General features: G+C 35.9%; 1 protein-coding gene across 8 annotated transcripts in view; it reads right to left on the bottom strand.

Annotated features, from left to right (window-relative positions):
- Nucleotides 1-14,632, bottom strand: part of PRRC2B (proline rich coiled-coil 2B) — a 94,205-nt gene that overhangs the window by 41,356 nt on the left and 38,217 nt on the right. For all 8 annotated transcript variants that reach the window (XM_072632758.1, XM_072632760.1, XM_072632759.1 and 5 more), the window contains exons 2-5: nucleotides 8,873-9,042; nucleotides 7,355-7,532; nucleotides 4,770-4,872; nucleotides 1,563-1,635 (exon numbers count right to left, since the gene is read on the bottom strand). In XM_072632758.1, coding sequence (XP_072488859.1) covers nucleotides 1,563-1,635; nucleotides 4,770-4,872; nucleotides 7,355-7,532; nucleotides 8,873-8,987 — 469 coding nt within the window. In that variant the 5' untranslated portion in view covers nucleotides 8,988-9,042. The remainder of the gene's footprint in view (nucleotides 1-1,562; nucleotides 1,636-4,769; nucleotides 4,873-7,354; nucleotides 7,533-8,872; nucleotides 9,043-14,632) is intronic.

Below are 14,632 nucleotides of genomic sequence, written 5' to 3'. Positions count from 1 at the left end.
GGCTGAGACAATGTGGTAAAATGGGATTCTACTGGAATTTAGTTTCAGAGGACCTGGATTCAAATCCTGGCACTGCTGCTTATAACTATGTACAACTTTGGTCAAGTCAACTTAAATTCTCTGGGATTCAGTTCCTCATCAATAAAATAAGGAGACTGGACCAGATGACCTCTAAGCTCCCAGCTCTAATAGATATGATCCCAGTTTCGCTCTTTCATTTTACAAGTTAATCTCCCACAGAAGTTAACTGACTTGCCCAAGATCATATAGGTAGCAGCATGTGGCTGAGGTGGGATCTGAACCTTTGGTCTTTGATCCCCAAGTCATTATTTCTTTGACTATACCACACTGCCTCTCCAAGCATTAGAGACAAGATGTGAACTATGATTGTTATGACTTTTTTTCTCTTAAGTATTTCATAACCACATAATGGGTCTGTGTGTTAATCCAAAATGTCTATAATTTCCTAACACCAGTCTTTCCATCAAGCTATGAAAACTACTTAGTAATTCCTTCCACATACTTACTAAAACTATCATACCCCTCGCTTTTTATCTGAAGCGTCTTGTTAACATCCAAGAAATAGGAGTAAGTAGTTTAATTCTAGCACCAACCAGTACTATGAAGCAAATGTATTCACAGAAAGTTCTCACACTGCCTGCTATAAAACTATATAATTTTCCTGACAAAAGCTAGGGCATTAAATTCTATAGAAGAAAGAGTGCTAGTTTTAGAGTAATAAAACTTTCTCACAAACCAAAGCCTTTGTCTTCCCCTCTCCCCTCTCTAAAATGTTAAGGCTTCTTACCTTGGTAGACAGGGCTCTCCTAAGGTTTAGGGCAAACCTTCCCCTTGCTTATTAGCCTTCCAAAAGTGAACAGAACCATCGCCATCATGATGGCTGGAAGTGTCCTTATCACCTGTAGAAAAGCTACAGTTTTGTTCCTACTTTGAAATTTACTTTGCAGTTCATCCCTTCGGTCTATACTCCTTCCAGTTCAAGTCTGACCAAAGAACCTTAAACCTTTATAGAACCAACAGGAATTTTTGTATGAATGAACGGTTCTCAAATTCAATATTACCCCTCATTCCAGAGGGCTATCATTTATTTGTGAAAGTACAGAGAAACCCCCTCGATACCTACATCTACCTCCTTCTCCTCTGCAGGTTCAGCCTACATAACTGCCAGTAACCACGCAACAAACTCCCTAAGGTGGCACTATTATTACCCTATACCCAAAGACACTGCAAAGGTAATGCAACACTTCTTTGGGGGTTCTGGCAGAGAAGAAATATACAACCCTTCCAAACCAAGCTATTAACAGCACAAATCACAGACTGACAGGGCAGCCTGTTCAGCTCTCCTATACACACTCCAACATGAAGATTTCTTTCAGAACACAATGATTTCAAAGAGCCAACACACTGCAGAACAAATCTGTTACATACAAAGACTTTGGAATTAAGGTATTCGGAATCATCTCGCACCATGCCAGGTCAAGTTAAGGCTGACTAGACCCACCTCAGTGGTTCACGATATAGCTCCCTCTACCCACACTCACCACCTTCGTGTCCTACTGGCTTTCCATTCAGCTGTGCCCATGACTTTGGTCCACCTGGCACTGAATTTGTATTCTATAAAAAGGAAGGAAGAAAACAAAAATGAGGTTATGGCTAGTTACTTTACTTGGTTAGAGTACAGTATAAATGCAGCCAAAATCTTCAGTTCAATCATTCTACTGAGTCCATTCTATGTGCTCTGGTGCCCACCAACTATATACACCTCCAGTCTCATGGTCATTCAAAAACTGTACACTATAAGACCCTTGGTGAGATGTTACAGGGCAGAAACAGCAGAACTAGAACTACATACTCATATACAGTGTCTGTAACTATTTATCTTTTCTTTGGAAGAGAAGGAAGAAAGACGTAAAGTGGAAGAACTTCAAGTAAACCTGGACCAAGACACACAAAAGAAAAGCATTTTCTTTGCTTCGCTATTAATTAATTTGATTTTTCTCGTTAAAGCTTAAAGACTGTTAATAAAATTTTGACCCCATTTTTTGGTTCATGGCTGTTAAATTTATGACTTTTTAAAATATTGGTTGAAACTGTAAGTCAGTCACAAAGGGAATTAGTAAGAGTATCAACAGATCAGTGAAAACTCACTGATGTGGCATATAAGTCACTACCATCACCTTTTTCCGCAAAGAATAAAATAGTTAAGGTAATCTTATTCTGCATGGCACAACACTCTAGAAATACATCCTCCTTCTTAATCTAAGTTTGCTGGGTCTCAAAATTAATCCAGTTTTCCTCGTGGAGTTATTATTCTTTGCTGCACCCTTCACTAGGGTCATTATTAACTGTTTTCCTCTTCTAATTGGAAAGGGAGATATTTAAAAAACAACAATAACAACTTAAATGGTTAGGGTGACTGGCAGAGATGCCTTAACAATCTAAGAGTCTTCCCCAACCTATCTCTTCAACAGTCAGTCAAAAGAAAAATAAACATTTCCTATGAGCCAGGCATAGTATTAAGTGCTGAAATAAAAAGAAAAGCAAAAAATACTCTCTGCCTTCAAGGAGCTCATACACACCAGCTTCTCCCAAGCATAGAAGAGTTCCTTTTTACCCTCCCATGCTGGGAGCCCAATTAGGGGCCCTCTGGCTACCCAATGTCTCTATATTTTTAGTCTAGAAAAGTAGACAAAAGACATATTAAAAATATTATATTTAATATCAACATCAGTAAATATGATACAAATATAAGCATATTAATGCTCAATATAAAATTTTCCTTAAACCTGTACAACAATCAATATAGAATAATACTTCCCTAAATGGTTCATCTAGATGGCATTATTTTACTTATATCTACAATTTCTCACACGTAGCCTCCCACATCCCATCTCTAGGCCTTTGCAGTGGTTGTCTTCTATTAGCTCAGGTGCCGCTTTCCTCATGAGGCAATTCTTAATCCTCTCAGTTGCTAATACTTTCCTCTTCCCCCAAATTACTCTGTATCAGTTTTGTATTTCCTTATTTGTACACATGTTCTTTACCAGCACCACCCCCAAAATAGAAATCCCTCAAGGGCATTAACTGTCTTGTTTTTTGTTTTTGTATCCCTAAGACCTAGCAGAGTACCTGGCATGAAACAGATGCTTTAAAAACTATATGTGTCAAATGAACAGAGTAGATCTCCTATGATCTCTCATACAAAATATAAATCAGCTAACTAGCAGAATAACTAGGGCACAAAGTGGATAAAAGTGAAGACTGGAATAAATCAATGGAAACAAAGCCAATGCAGTTAGAATAAGAAAAGAAGCTGTCAAGTGGAGGGGAAATTATTGCATTCAGTATCCCTGATAAAATTTTTATATCAAAGATACAAAGGGAACTAACATAAATATATAAGACCAAGAGCTACTCCATAATAAAGGGTCAAAAGCTATGAAGAGTTTTCAGAGGAAATACAAACTATCAGTAAGCATATGAAAAAATGCTCCAAATCACTAGTAAGTAAAATGCAAATTAAAGAAACTCTTGTTTCACATTATACTTTTCAGATAAAAGATGAAAAAATTTAATATTGGAGAGGCTATGAAATAGAAAAAAAAGCCACCTGACTGGTAGAGTTGTGAACTGGTCTAAGTATTCTGGAAAACAATTTGGAAAGTCACTAAGCTGTTTATACTCTTTGACCTAATGTTGTAACTACTAGATTGGATATAAGATACCCATAAAAAGTGAAAGACAAAAAGAAATCCCACATAGTACCAAAATATTAATAGTAGCATTCTATGTGGTATCAAAAAAATGGAAATAAAGTAGGTGCCAACTGACATAAGCATAAGTAAACAGATTGCATGTGGTAAATGAATGTAATGGAATATTATTACAACATAAAAATTACAAAGATGAGAAATTCAGAAAAATCTGCATGAAGTGTTGCAGAATAAAGAAAAGTAGGTCCAAGAGAACAGTATATACAGTGACTACAATAATGTAAAAGAAACAACACTAAAAGACAAACGAACTGAAGCAATGAACAATCTTGCTTCCAAAGAACAAAGGACATACACATCACTCTTCTTAGGAGAGTGGTGATAGAAAATGTTTTTGCATAGAGAATGAGGCAGTTTTTCCATCATTCAATTTTTCTTAGCTATTTTTCTTTGCTACAAGGGAGAATTTAATGGGGAATAGAGAAATACAAGGAAATTACTGTGACAAAAAAAACCCCCAAAGGCCTAAATTAAAAAAAAAAAAAAGTCACTGGGCTGAGCAAGTAGGGATATGTATGACCCTCCATCAAACTTGGTTTGTAAGACAAACTATGAAGAATACAGAGAAACATGGGGATACGTACTAACTGATACAAAGTCAAGTAGGCAGAACTGTGAAAATAATATATACAAGTGTTACAATAATGTAAAGGAAAAGAACAAAATCATCAATTAAAATGAAATTAAACACTTTAACTACAATGATCAAGGTTGGCTCCACAAAAGGCAAAAAAAAAAGCACCTTCCTCCCTTCTCTGTAAATGTAATCCATTTGTTTATTGTCTGTGGTCATTCTTTAAAACGGTATTTGTTATCAAACTACGTGATATCACAGAAACATTTTCCAAAGTCTTATTCACACATCAGACTTCTTGCAGAATAAGAGAAGTCATGCACAGCTCCTACTTGTTCCCAACAAAAACAAAGGGGTCACAGAGCTTGGGGAGGATTTATGCTATAGACACTAGCACTTACCTCCTGACTGATTGATTGTGTCGGCTTCTGTAAATTGGAGACAGATTTCTGCAAACCCGGCTGCAGCAGCGACTCCTGCGGCTGTGCGGCCGTCACACTGGAACTAGATAAAATCAGAACTAGCATTATTACACAAGATACTGCATGCTGACAAAACCCCAGAGGTCACAACTGCTCAACTGTTTGATGGAGGCAAAATCTACTGCTTTATTATCCCTTTAAAAAAAAACAAACTCTTTCCCCAACATTCTGGCAAGAAAGGGAAAATTAAACCTTTTACAGGAGAACAGAACAGACTTCTGCCCTTCTGTGGTACATGTGTCTACAAAAGCTCAATTTTTTTGCAAAAGATAAAAATGAAGAGAACTCTATACAAGGGATGACTGAGCAACAGCAAAAGTAACTTTAACTGCTCAGTATAATGTAGTGAATTCTCTGGTCTAAGATCTTCATGTTCCCAGGGGTCATAGGATCCATCTATGGATCTCTTCATCTAAGACCTCTTCATTTTATAGAAGAGGAAACTGTCAGAAGCTTCAATTCCTTGAAACACAGGTAAGTTGTTGTTTTTTAACAACAGAGAAACATAAAAACATTTTTTATGAGAAAGCCTTATATTCTGATTCAGTAGCTCAACCCAGTCACTGTTTTTCCAGTTTTGGGGGTGGAGGTTAGGGAAACATGCAATAGTTTACCCTATGTTAGGAGCTCATTCATTAACCAAAGTTCTTCACTCCTCTCCTACTTCTTCTGCTACAACCTAAACCTTCTTTTCAGTCACTACTACAGATCAAAGAGAGGGCTGCTGTGGAGAGGGCTTTGGTGCTCCCCTACACTTCACTGTCTCTGTTCAGTCAAGTCCAGAGATATCACTTTTGTGCTTCCTACTCCGAAACACTAGGATCCAATCAGCCCCAGTTCCAATTATCTTTCATCATTATAGGAAAGAAATAGCTGGAGCAGAAAGGAAATATTCACCCATTCCAGCATGAATACCTAAAAAAGCAGTGGAAGGAATACAGAGAATGACTGAGCAGGCACGCTTTCTTCTAAAAAAAAAATTTCCTCTTTCACCTCAACCCTTGTGGATCTGCTCCAGCATAAATATTCTTCATTAAAACTGTCAAACATGTATTACTAGACAATCTCAAATGGCAATCAATCATTTTCTCTGAACTACAAGGACAGCCTAAATTTCACTATTTATATATAGTGTATAATACTTATTTTCAAGTCAAAGAACATGAGTTCTTGAACTTGCATGGAATGATTCTTAAGAGATATGTCTGTGAGTGTGTGTATATTTCAAAAGATAAAAATTTTATGTTTTCATTTTAGCTAGTCTTAACATCTTTTCATCTGACTATATTTTGAGTTTACTTTCTAAACATGGATACACTGGCTCACTACAAGCAACATGCTATAATGCAAAGAACACTGGCTTTAGAATCAGAGTCTGATCTTGACTCTCAGAGAGCTCACAATCTCTTGGGGTCTCAATTTTCTCAACTATAAAAAAGAAAAAAAATTAAAAGACTGGACCAAGTGAATTATAAGGTCCTTCCTAGTTCTCCAAATCTTTGTTATCCTCTACATAAAATGGAATTAACTACACTCTACCTACCTTCATAGGGTTGATATGGGAAAAGTGCTCTGTAAAGCTAAAACTCTAGGAATGTGAAAATATTGTTATTATCAGCTTACCATGCTCCCTCATCTGCCCATCTACTCTACAAGTTATCCCTAGATGGGTTTTTAATAGATGAGATCACAATCTCTTCTAGTGATCAGAGAAAAACAATGTTCTGAGCTACTTTTACCTTCTTTTTCTAAGAATACAAAACATATTGATGGTCCTGCTGTCCAGCAAGTAGCTCTGACAAGTAGTTCTCTGTTAGGCAATTATGAAGAAACCCTTTCCTCTCCTGTCCCAATTCCTTCATCCTGAAATTGACCCTCTTAGAGTCAACACTCTGAGATCACAGATTACAGAAAGAACTATGACTAGAAAATGTTAGCACCAGTCTATCTAGTCAAATGAAACATAAATGACCATACAGGGATTCTCTTAAAATACTGCATGTGATTAGCCAGAAGACCCCAAGTTTGCTAAAGTGCATGATTTTTTTTGACACTTTTGCTCAGGAAACAAAAAGTATCATATACATTAATCCTACACTTCCCAAGTAACTCTATAATATGTTACCCAGAAGCAGTAGAGAGAAAGTCATTACAGAAATCCTTTGGTATAACAGGCCTTTTCTAATGAGATCAAGTGTGCCTGCTTTAAGGGCAAACAAAAAATACTTTAAAGACCATATTATCCATAAGAATTTCTTCCATTTATTAGATAGTACCATCAACTCTAACAACTGGATAAAGTGAAGACAGGAAGCAAGAATCACCCACAGCAATGCGAAGTTAAAGAGGAAGATAATCTTCAATCTGATTTTCCTTAATTCTCATTCCAAAATTGGAAATTCTACAAAAGGCAGACCCTGGGAAACACTGTAGCCTGAGCCAACAAGATAACAAACATTTCCTATCTGACTGAGTCTATAACATCCACAAGCAGTCTGCCTCACCTCTTTTGGTCTGGCTGGTCCTGCTTGTTTGCCCATCCTGTACCGTCTTTGGGCACTATAATGATGTTAGGGTCGTTTCCTTTGTTTTCAGACTTCAAGCTTGGCAGGTTTGCAGGAGGCGGCATTCGCCGGGCAGTGGCAACTTTCCCGAGACTCTGTAAGCCATGTCTAGGAATAACTGCAAAATGGGAAAGAATGTTAATAAATATTAAAGGAGCTAGACCATATCAGCATAGTTTCAATTTCAAATCCTTAATGATAATGACATAAAACACAAACACTAAGAATATAGTCAGAAACATACAAACTACAACTTTATTGTTGAGTTGTTTCAGTCATGTCCAACTCTTCTGGATTCCATATGGGGTTTTCACAGCAAAGATACTAGAGTGGTTTTCCACTTTCTTCTCCATTTCATTTTACAGATGAGGAGACTGAAGCAAACAGGTTAAGTGACCTACCCAGGGTCACACAGCTAGTAAGTATCTGAAGACAGATTTGAACTCATGAACATGAGTTTTCCTATTTCTAAGCCCAGTACTCTATCCACTACACCAAAGAGGAACAAAAATAAGAAGTCTCCTTCACTGTAAATAATTATAATAATATAGAAGAAATGTCATATTTCCCTATTAGATGATAAATTACTTGAGAGTTGTTAGTTTTTTAGTTTTCATCTTTTTATCTCTAGAGCCCAGCAAGAAGTAGAAACTCCATTTCCTGGTCTCAAAACCTAATAGTTTGGAATCATTCTATAATCTTAATTTAGAAGAAAAAACTCCCTGATAGGCTAAGACAACTGAACTAGAGTCTATAGGTCAAACTAAGAAGGTAAATTATTGAATTTTATTTAAAAAATCATGATGGGTATGAAAAGTTCAATATGGATTATATAATAATTACAGCTAAGATTTAAATAGCACTTTATATATCTATATATTTATGTATATATTATAAATATTTACATATATAGATCTCATTTTATTTTTACTATAAGGTAAGTGCTATTATCACTCCCATTTTATAGATGAGGAAACTGAGGGAAATAGGGGTTAAATGATTTGCTCAGTGTCACACTGCTATTTTGCACAAGAAAATGACAGCAGCAGGGATCAAGATTACATAGAGAGGTTGGAAGGAAGGACTGTCACCTTAAATCTTAGACTTGAGTTGGCTTCAGGACAAATAACAAGAATTATTTCACAGAGATGTCACTGTACTTATAAAGTTCAATACTCCAAGAAGCTATACAGGCTACAAATACAAACGGTTTTCATCAAGGCTTTCCAGAATGGTAAATTAGAAACATTCGGAATGTCTCCCTAACTTTCAGGGCCTTTCATCACAGGAGCAATCATGACTTCCCACAAAATGTTTCTGTTGCCACTGTTAAGGCAGAATGATGGACTTCATGGATCATATAGTTTGAGCCAGTGTGATAGTAATTACTATATTCTTAGGGCTTTTAATCTAGAGATTCTTATTTAAGGAGAATAACTGGTTTCCCTGCCTCCTTACCTGTGCTTCTGATAGCTTCTACTGACTTTCCTTTATACTTATCAAATAGGCTGAGAGTCGAGTACTTGCTTTTCCCATCCTTTCCCTTGGTTATTTGCCCCAAACGATCTGACATTGCGATGAAATGTCATCTAGTAAGGAAATTTTTCTCGGCACCACTCCCGATTTGCCTTCAAAATAAGAAAGAAAAGAAATTGCAATTAGCTTATACCCTCTGATCAAACTCTGAACTAAGAAAATCTGGCTAAGATGTGAAAAACTGGCATCTATTAGAAAGCCACAAAAAATGCAACATTTAGCACTTTCCCTTTTGATAATCTACATCCAGGACAAGTTTCAAGATTGCAGAAAATTTACTAAATACTTATATGCATCAATTTAGCTCATCAAAGAAAGCAGACACAAGTCAAAGAAAACAAAACAAAAGAAATGGAGAAGGGCACAATCCATTTACTCTCTAGTGCCATTCATTTCAGCAAAAAGCAAAATACCAATGGAGAAAAGAAAACAAATAGGACAATCAACATATATATAGCTTTTGAAAAGGAAAGCATTAACACATCTGGTTAGACAACAAGAATATAAATTTCTGAAGGTAAACAGGGAAGATTAAACACATACATAAACCAGAAAGTTTTAACAGATTAACGTATTATGTTATGGACAAATGTCTAGTTCTGCCTGTCCTATCTATATTCCTATATTCTTCTATCCTTGCCTTCACAACCCAGAAGCACAATGACTTTTGAAGGTAGTGTAAGAGAAAAAGAGCCAAGTCTGAGAAATTTCATTTGCATCCAACACTCCAAATCCAGATCATTATCAGACTCCAGGCCACCCTTTTCTTCTGATTTCCAGTTTCCATAGAAATAATAGAGACTTTGTTTTATTTACAGGACTATTTTCCCCTTCATTAGGATAAGGTTAGATATGTTTTATAATGAATCTGAGTCAACAAATCAACCCAAGAAAAAAGCAAGAGAGTAGAAAAAAAAATCCTGTTTTGTTTGAAAACCACTTATTGTATTTAAGTGTCTTTAACACAGATATAATTCTATAAAAAACTGGAAACCAAATCAAAAGATTACAAGCCCTTGAAGGGGTATGATGGTTTTGGTTTTGCCTCTGTATCCATAGTAGCACAGCAGAGCACAGTGCCTGGTACAAAATACTTAAAGTTTACTGAATGAGAGACTCTCCCCAGAACTTTACCAGCATTAGATAATTCAACCTAAAAACTGTCCTGTGAGACGCAGGTATCAATATCTTAAATAATGAAGAACATGAAACATGAAGTACAAAGAGAAGAGAATCAAGGAGTCCACTCTCAAGAAACCAATACAAGCCTAGAAAAGGAAAGCGTACAGCACTGATCATGCTGCCATGGGAACTTGTGATTTCACTTCTCTCTCCAACTCAGCCTTACATAGCATCTCATCCCACTATCCAAGACTGTATACCTCCTTTTATACTACATATGAACAGAGAGTATTGTTACATAGTTAGTGGTTAAATTAAACTTACACAAGTTAAAAAGCTAAAATAGCAAAGGAAAAAATATCCTAAGAGTATTTTGGGGGCAATTTTTCTGTATTGATTTAAAAAATGAAGTTAGTGTTTTAATACAATACTGTATTAAAGAGGTGTTTACAACCAACTCAATTTCATATTTAAGTTACAGTTAGGTCAGAAAGCCAGATAACTTAAAACATTTGTATTGTTCAGCAAGTTCCTAAAATATATTCATTCACTTTGTGGAACTGTTACATATTATCTTGTAAATGAAAATGTTTTATGATAGCAGAATGCTCCAATGCCTCAGATTCATGCTTGTGAATATCACTAATAACTACCCAGTAACATAGGAAGAATCAGTAGATTTATAACATAAAGAAATTAAGCTTAAAGTGTACCAATCCCAAACTATCCTCTGGACAATTTTTAAAAAGTAAATCCTAACTTGTTTTGTTGTAATTTGCCTTCTCTCCAAAAAGTGGGGTATAGGGGGGAAAATTCAACTAATGGAAGGTTTTGGTATCCTTGAACATGTTAAACCCATCATTAAATTTCAAACTACAAATGGGCAAACTGAAACTGAAATCCCATCTCATTCTATATGCACATGGCATTTTGTATTCCTCTATCAAATCTGCAACCCTAATAAGCAAAGGGACTAACTCAAAGGTATACTACCAATATCCTGATATTGCCTCAGTGAAATATTCAACCATGAGACTGAATTGAATCACTGAAGATTTTTCTAGCAATTAATTTTCTTTAGCATCTATTTATGGATTCTTTTGTTTAACCAAATCCTATTAAACACAAATTCCAAATGAAAACCTAATCAATTCTCCAGTCATACATAACTCCACTGAAATTTGCTCTTACCCAGAGGCTCCTTTCCCAGTGTTGTAGCTCTTAGTGATTTAATTAGCTTTCCATCTTCCAATAAATAACTCTTTTAATAATGTACATATATCTAACATCCTGTACTACTTGAAGGTTTTCAAAGTACTTTCTTTACTCCAATCCTATGAGGCAGCTAACAGTAGTATTATTATCTCCTTTTACAAGTAAGGAACCTGAATCAGAGTGGTAAAGCAACTTGCCTAAAGTAACACAATAAAGGTAGGTGCTGAGTCTTAAACTTAGGGTTCTTTATACTCTAGTGTCTCCAGGTCTAGATGAAAGCTACAAAAGGAAGAAAACAGGAACTTTACTAAACCAGAGAAGAGTTTAAAAAGTCAGTCTTAGGGCAATGGCTCAAAATACTAGAAAACAGAAGTTAAGTCTCACTGTCACAAACTATTACTGTTTAGAAGTTATCATTGGGTGAGTAGGGAAAAAAATGGGGTCTAGAATTCCTAGGAAAATGGTGCTTTAAAATGTAGGATCAAGAAAGTTAAACAAAAAAATGAATACTGGACTTTTATAGGATTTTCGAGAATGGTACAAGAAATTTTTCACAAGTAGTCCTCCCTTAACAGTATGGGGCTACACTTCAGGTCACAAAGTTAGGTAGAGGTGGAAAAACAGATAAATGTAATATAGTAGTCACTTTTCTTCAGTTCAATAAGTTGTAAATCTAAATTGTTACTGCAATTTCAGTCTTCTAATGCTAGGAAAAACTTCCACACATAATGCCTTACCAAAGTTCATTTTCAATTAAAAGTATTCAATTAGAGATTTTATACAAAAATCCTTACAGCCAGTGCTTATTCTGGACTTGCCAATCTAAAAAGTATCTGTACTCTGTGCATTTCTACAGCAGTAAATAATTGTAACATATCTGCACATATATAACCCATAAATTTTAGAGACATTCCCCCCCACCCCCCCCACCCCCCAAAGCATCTTAGTCTTTCCTTGGCTTCCTGCTAGACTCAGCTCAATCTCATTTTCTGTAGAAATCCAGGGAATCTATCCCCACCCCCCAAGCTGCTAGTGTCTTCCTCTTTCAAATTACCTGCCATCTACTCTCACTCTCCCCTTCCCCCATGTGTATACGTATATATACACACATATTTATTTATTATATATTATATCTATGTAACCTAGTTATTTACATGTAGTCTGTCTTGCCCTATTCAAATATAAGCTCCTTGAGAGCAAGAGCTATTTTTTGCCTTTCTTTGAATCCCCAGCACTTAGCACATTACTAGCACATAGTAAACATTTGATAAATGCTTGTTGATTGACTAATCCTGTAGGAACACAGAAAAATTCCAAGTCATTTTGTAACATGGGCTATTGAAAAATTTGAGGGAAAAGATCTGCCAGAAGTATATTCCTCAATTCTTTGCTTGACTGCAGCTTTTTTGGCTAGCTAGGTTGATGGATTTCACTGATGAAAGTTTTGAGGACAAAGCGTTAAGGTAAGGCCAAAATAAGTACCCAAACACAGTCTCTGGGCATTTACTTATTATAACCCCAGGCTTCTTGTCAAAATCCTCTTATCCCAGACTTTCCTCCATTATTTGATGAGGTTTGCTCAAAATTGTCTCATCCTACCTTTAAACAGTAATAGTCCTCTAGATGACAGGGGACAACCAGGGCAATCAGTAAGAAATAATTGTTTGAAGACTAGTGTGAAAATGTGTTTCATAAAAATATATGTGTAGAACACATATATGACTGCATGCTGTCCTGGGAAGGCAGGCGGGAATTTAAAACATATGGAAGTGATTGCTGAAAACTAAAAACAAATAAATTAACAATAATAATAATAAAAGAAGACAGTGGCACATTAAGATGACCTGCATTTTGGTCACTGGTTACCAAGAGAAACCACTTACCATAAATTTATTGATTATTGGCAAGTTTAATTAAAATTTGATTATTAACACACTGGGAAAAAAAAGAACTGTTTGTTCTGTCTATCCAATGGGTTTTTTTTTCTTTTTCAATTAACACGAATGTTTTCTCTCCTTCACTCTTCCTTCCCCACAATTTAAAAGAAAAAGAAAATTCTTATAACAAATATGCTTAGTAAAGAAAAGCAAATTTCTTTTTTTAATTGAATTATTTTATTTGTTTTCAGTGTTCAACAATCACTTCCATATATCTTAGATTTTTTTCCACTCCCTCCACTTTATTCCTCCCTGCCTCCCCACTCCCTCCCTGAGACAGCATACAATCTTATATAGGTTCAACACATACATTCCTATTAAATGCATGATGCACAAAGGAATTAAAATGAATGGGGGAACCATAAAATAAAACAAAACATAATATAAAACAAAAGAAAATGGTCTGTTTCTGTCTGCGATCCAATTCCACAGTTCTTTCTCTGGATGTGGAAGGCATTTTGTCTCAAGAGTCCATTGGAAATTTTTTAAGTCCATACATTTCAATGAAGTACTAAGTCTATCAGAAAAATTCCTCGCACACTGTGGTTGCTGCTGCATACCAAGTTCTCCTGGCTGTGTTCCTTTCACTCAGCATCAGTTCATATAAGTCTTTCCAGGCTTCTCTGAAGTCTTCCTGTCCATCATTTCTTATAGCACAAGAGTATTCCATTATATTCATATACCACAACTTGTTCACTCATTCCCCAATTGATGGGCATCCCCTTGGTTTCCAGTTCTTGGCCACCATAAAGAGAGCTGCTATAAATATTTTTGTACATGTAGAACCTTTTCCCATTTTTATGATCTCTTTGGGATACAATCCTAGAAGTGATATTGCTGGGTCAAAGGGTATGCACATTTTTGTAGCCCTTTAGGGTACAGTTCCAAATTGCTCTCCAGAATGGTTGGATCAGCTCACAGCTCCAACAATGAATTAGTGTTCCAACTCTCCCACATCTTCTCCAACATTTATCATCTTCTTGTTTTGTCATGTTAGCCAATCTGATAGGTGTGATGTGGTACCTGAGAATTGTTTTGACTTGCATCTCTCTAATCAATAGTGATTTAGAGCATTTTTCATATGATTATAGATAGCTTTAATTTCTTCCTCTGAAAATTTCCTGTTCATATCCTTTGACCATTTATCAATTGGGGAATGACTTGTATTCTTGAACATTTGACTCAGTTCTCTATATATTTTAGTAATGAGTGAGGCCTTTATCACAGACACTAGTTGCAAAAATTCCTTCCCAGTTTTCTGTTTCCCTCCTAATCTTGCATTGGGTTTGTTTGTGCAAAAACTTGAGAAAAGCAAATTTCTACACTGCTCATGTCTAAAAACCCAAATTTCATTCTGTGCCTTGAATCCATCACTTCCCTATCTGGAGAAGTCTTTATCTGCTATTAT

Source organism: Notamacropus eugenii, chromosome 1 (genome assembly GCF_028372415.1).
Source record: "Notamacropus eugenii isolate mMacEug1 chromosome 1, mMacEug1.pri_v2, whole genome shotgun sequence".
NCBI classification, from domain to species: domain Eukaryota; kingdom Metazoa; phylum Chordata; class Mammalia; order Diprotodontia; family Macropodidae; genus Notamacropus; species Notamacropus eugenii.
This window is presented reverse-complemented; position numbering and strand designations above follow the sequence as displayed.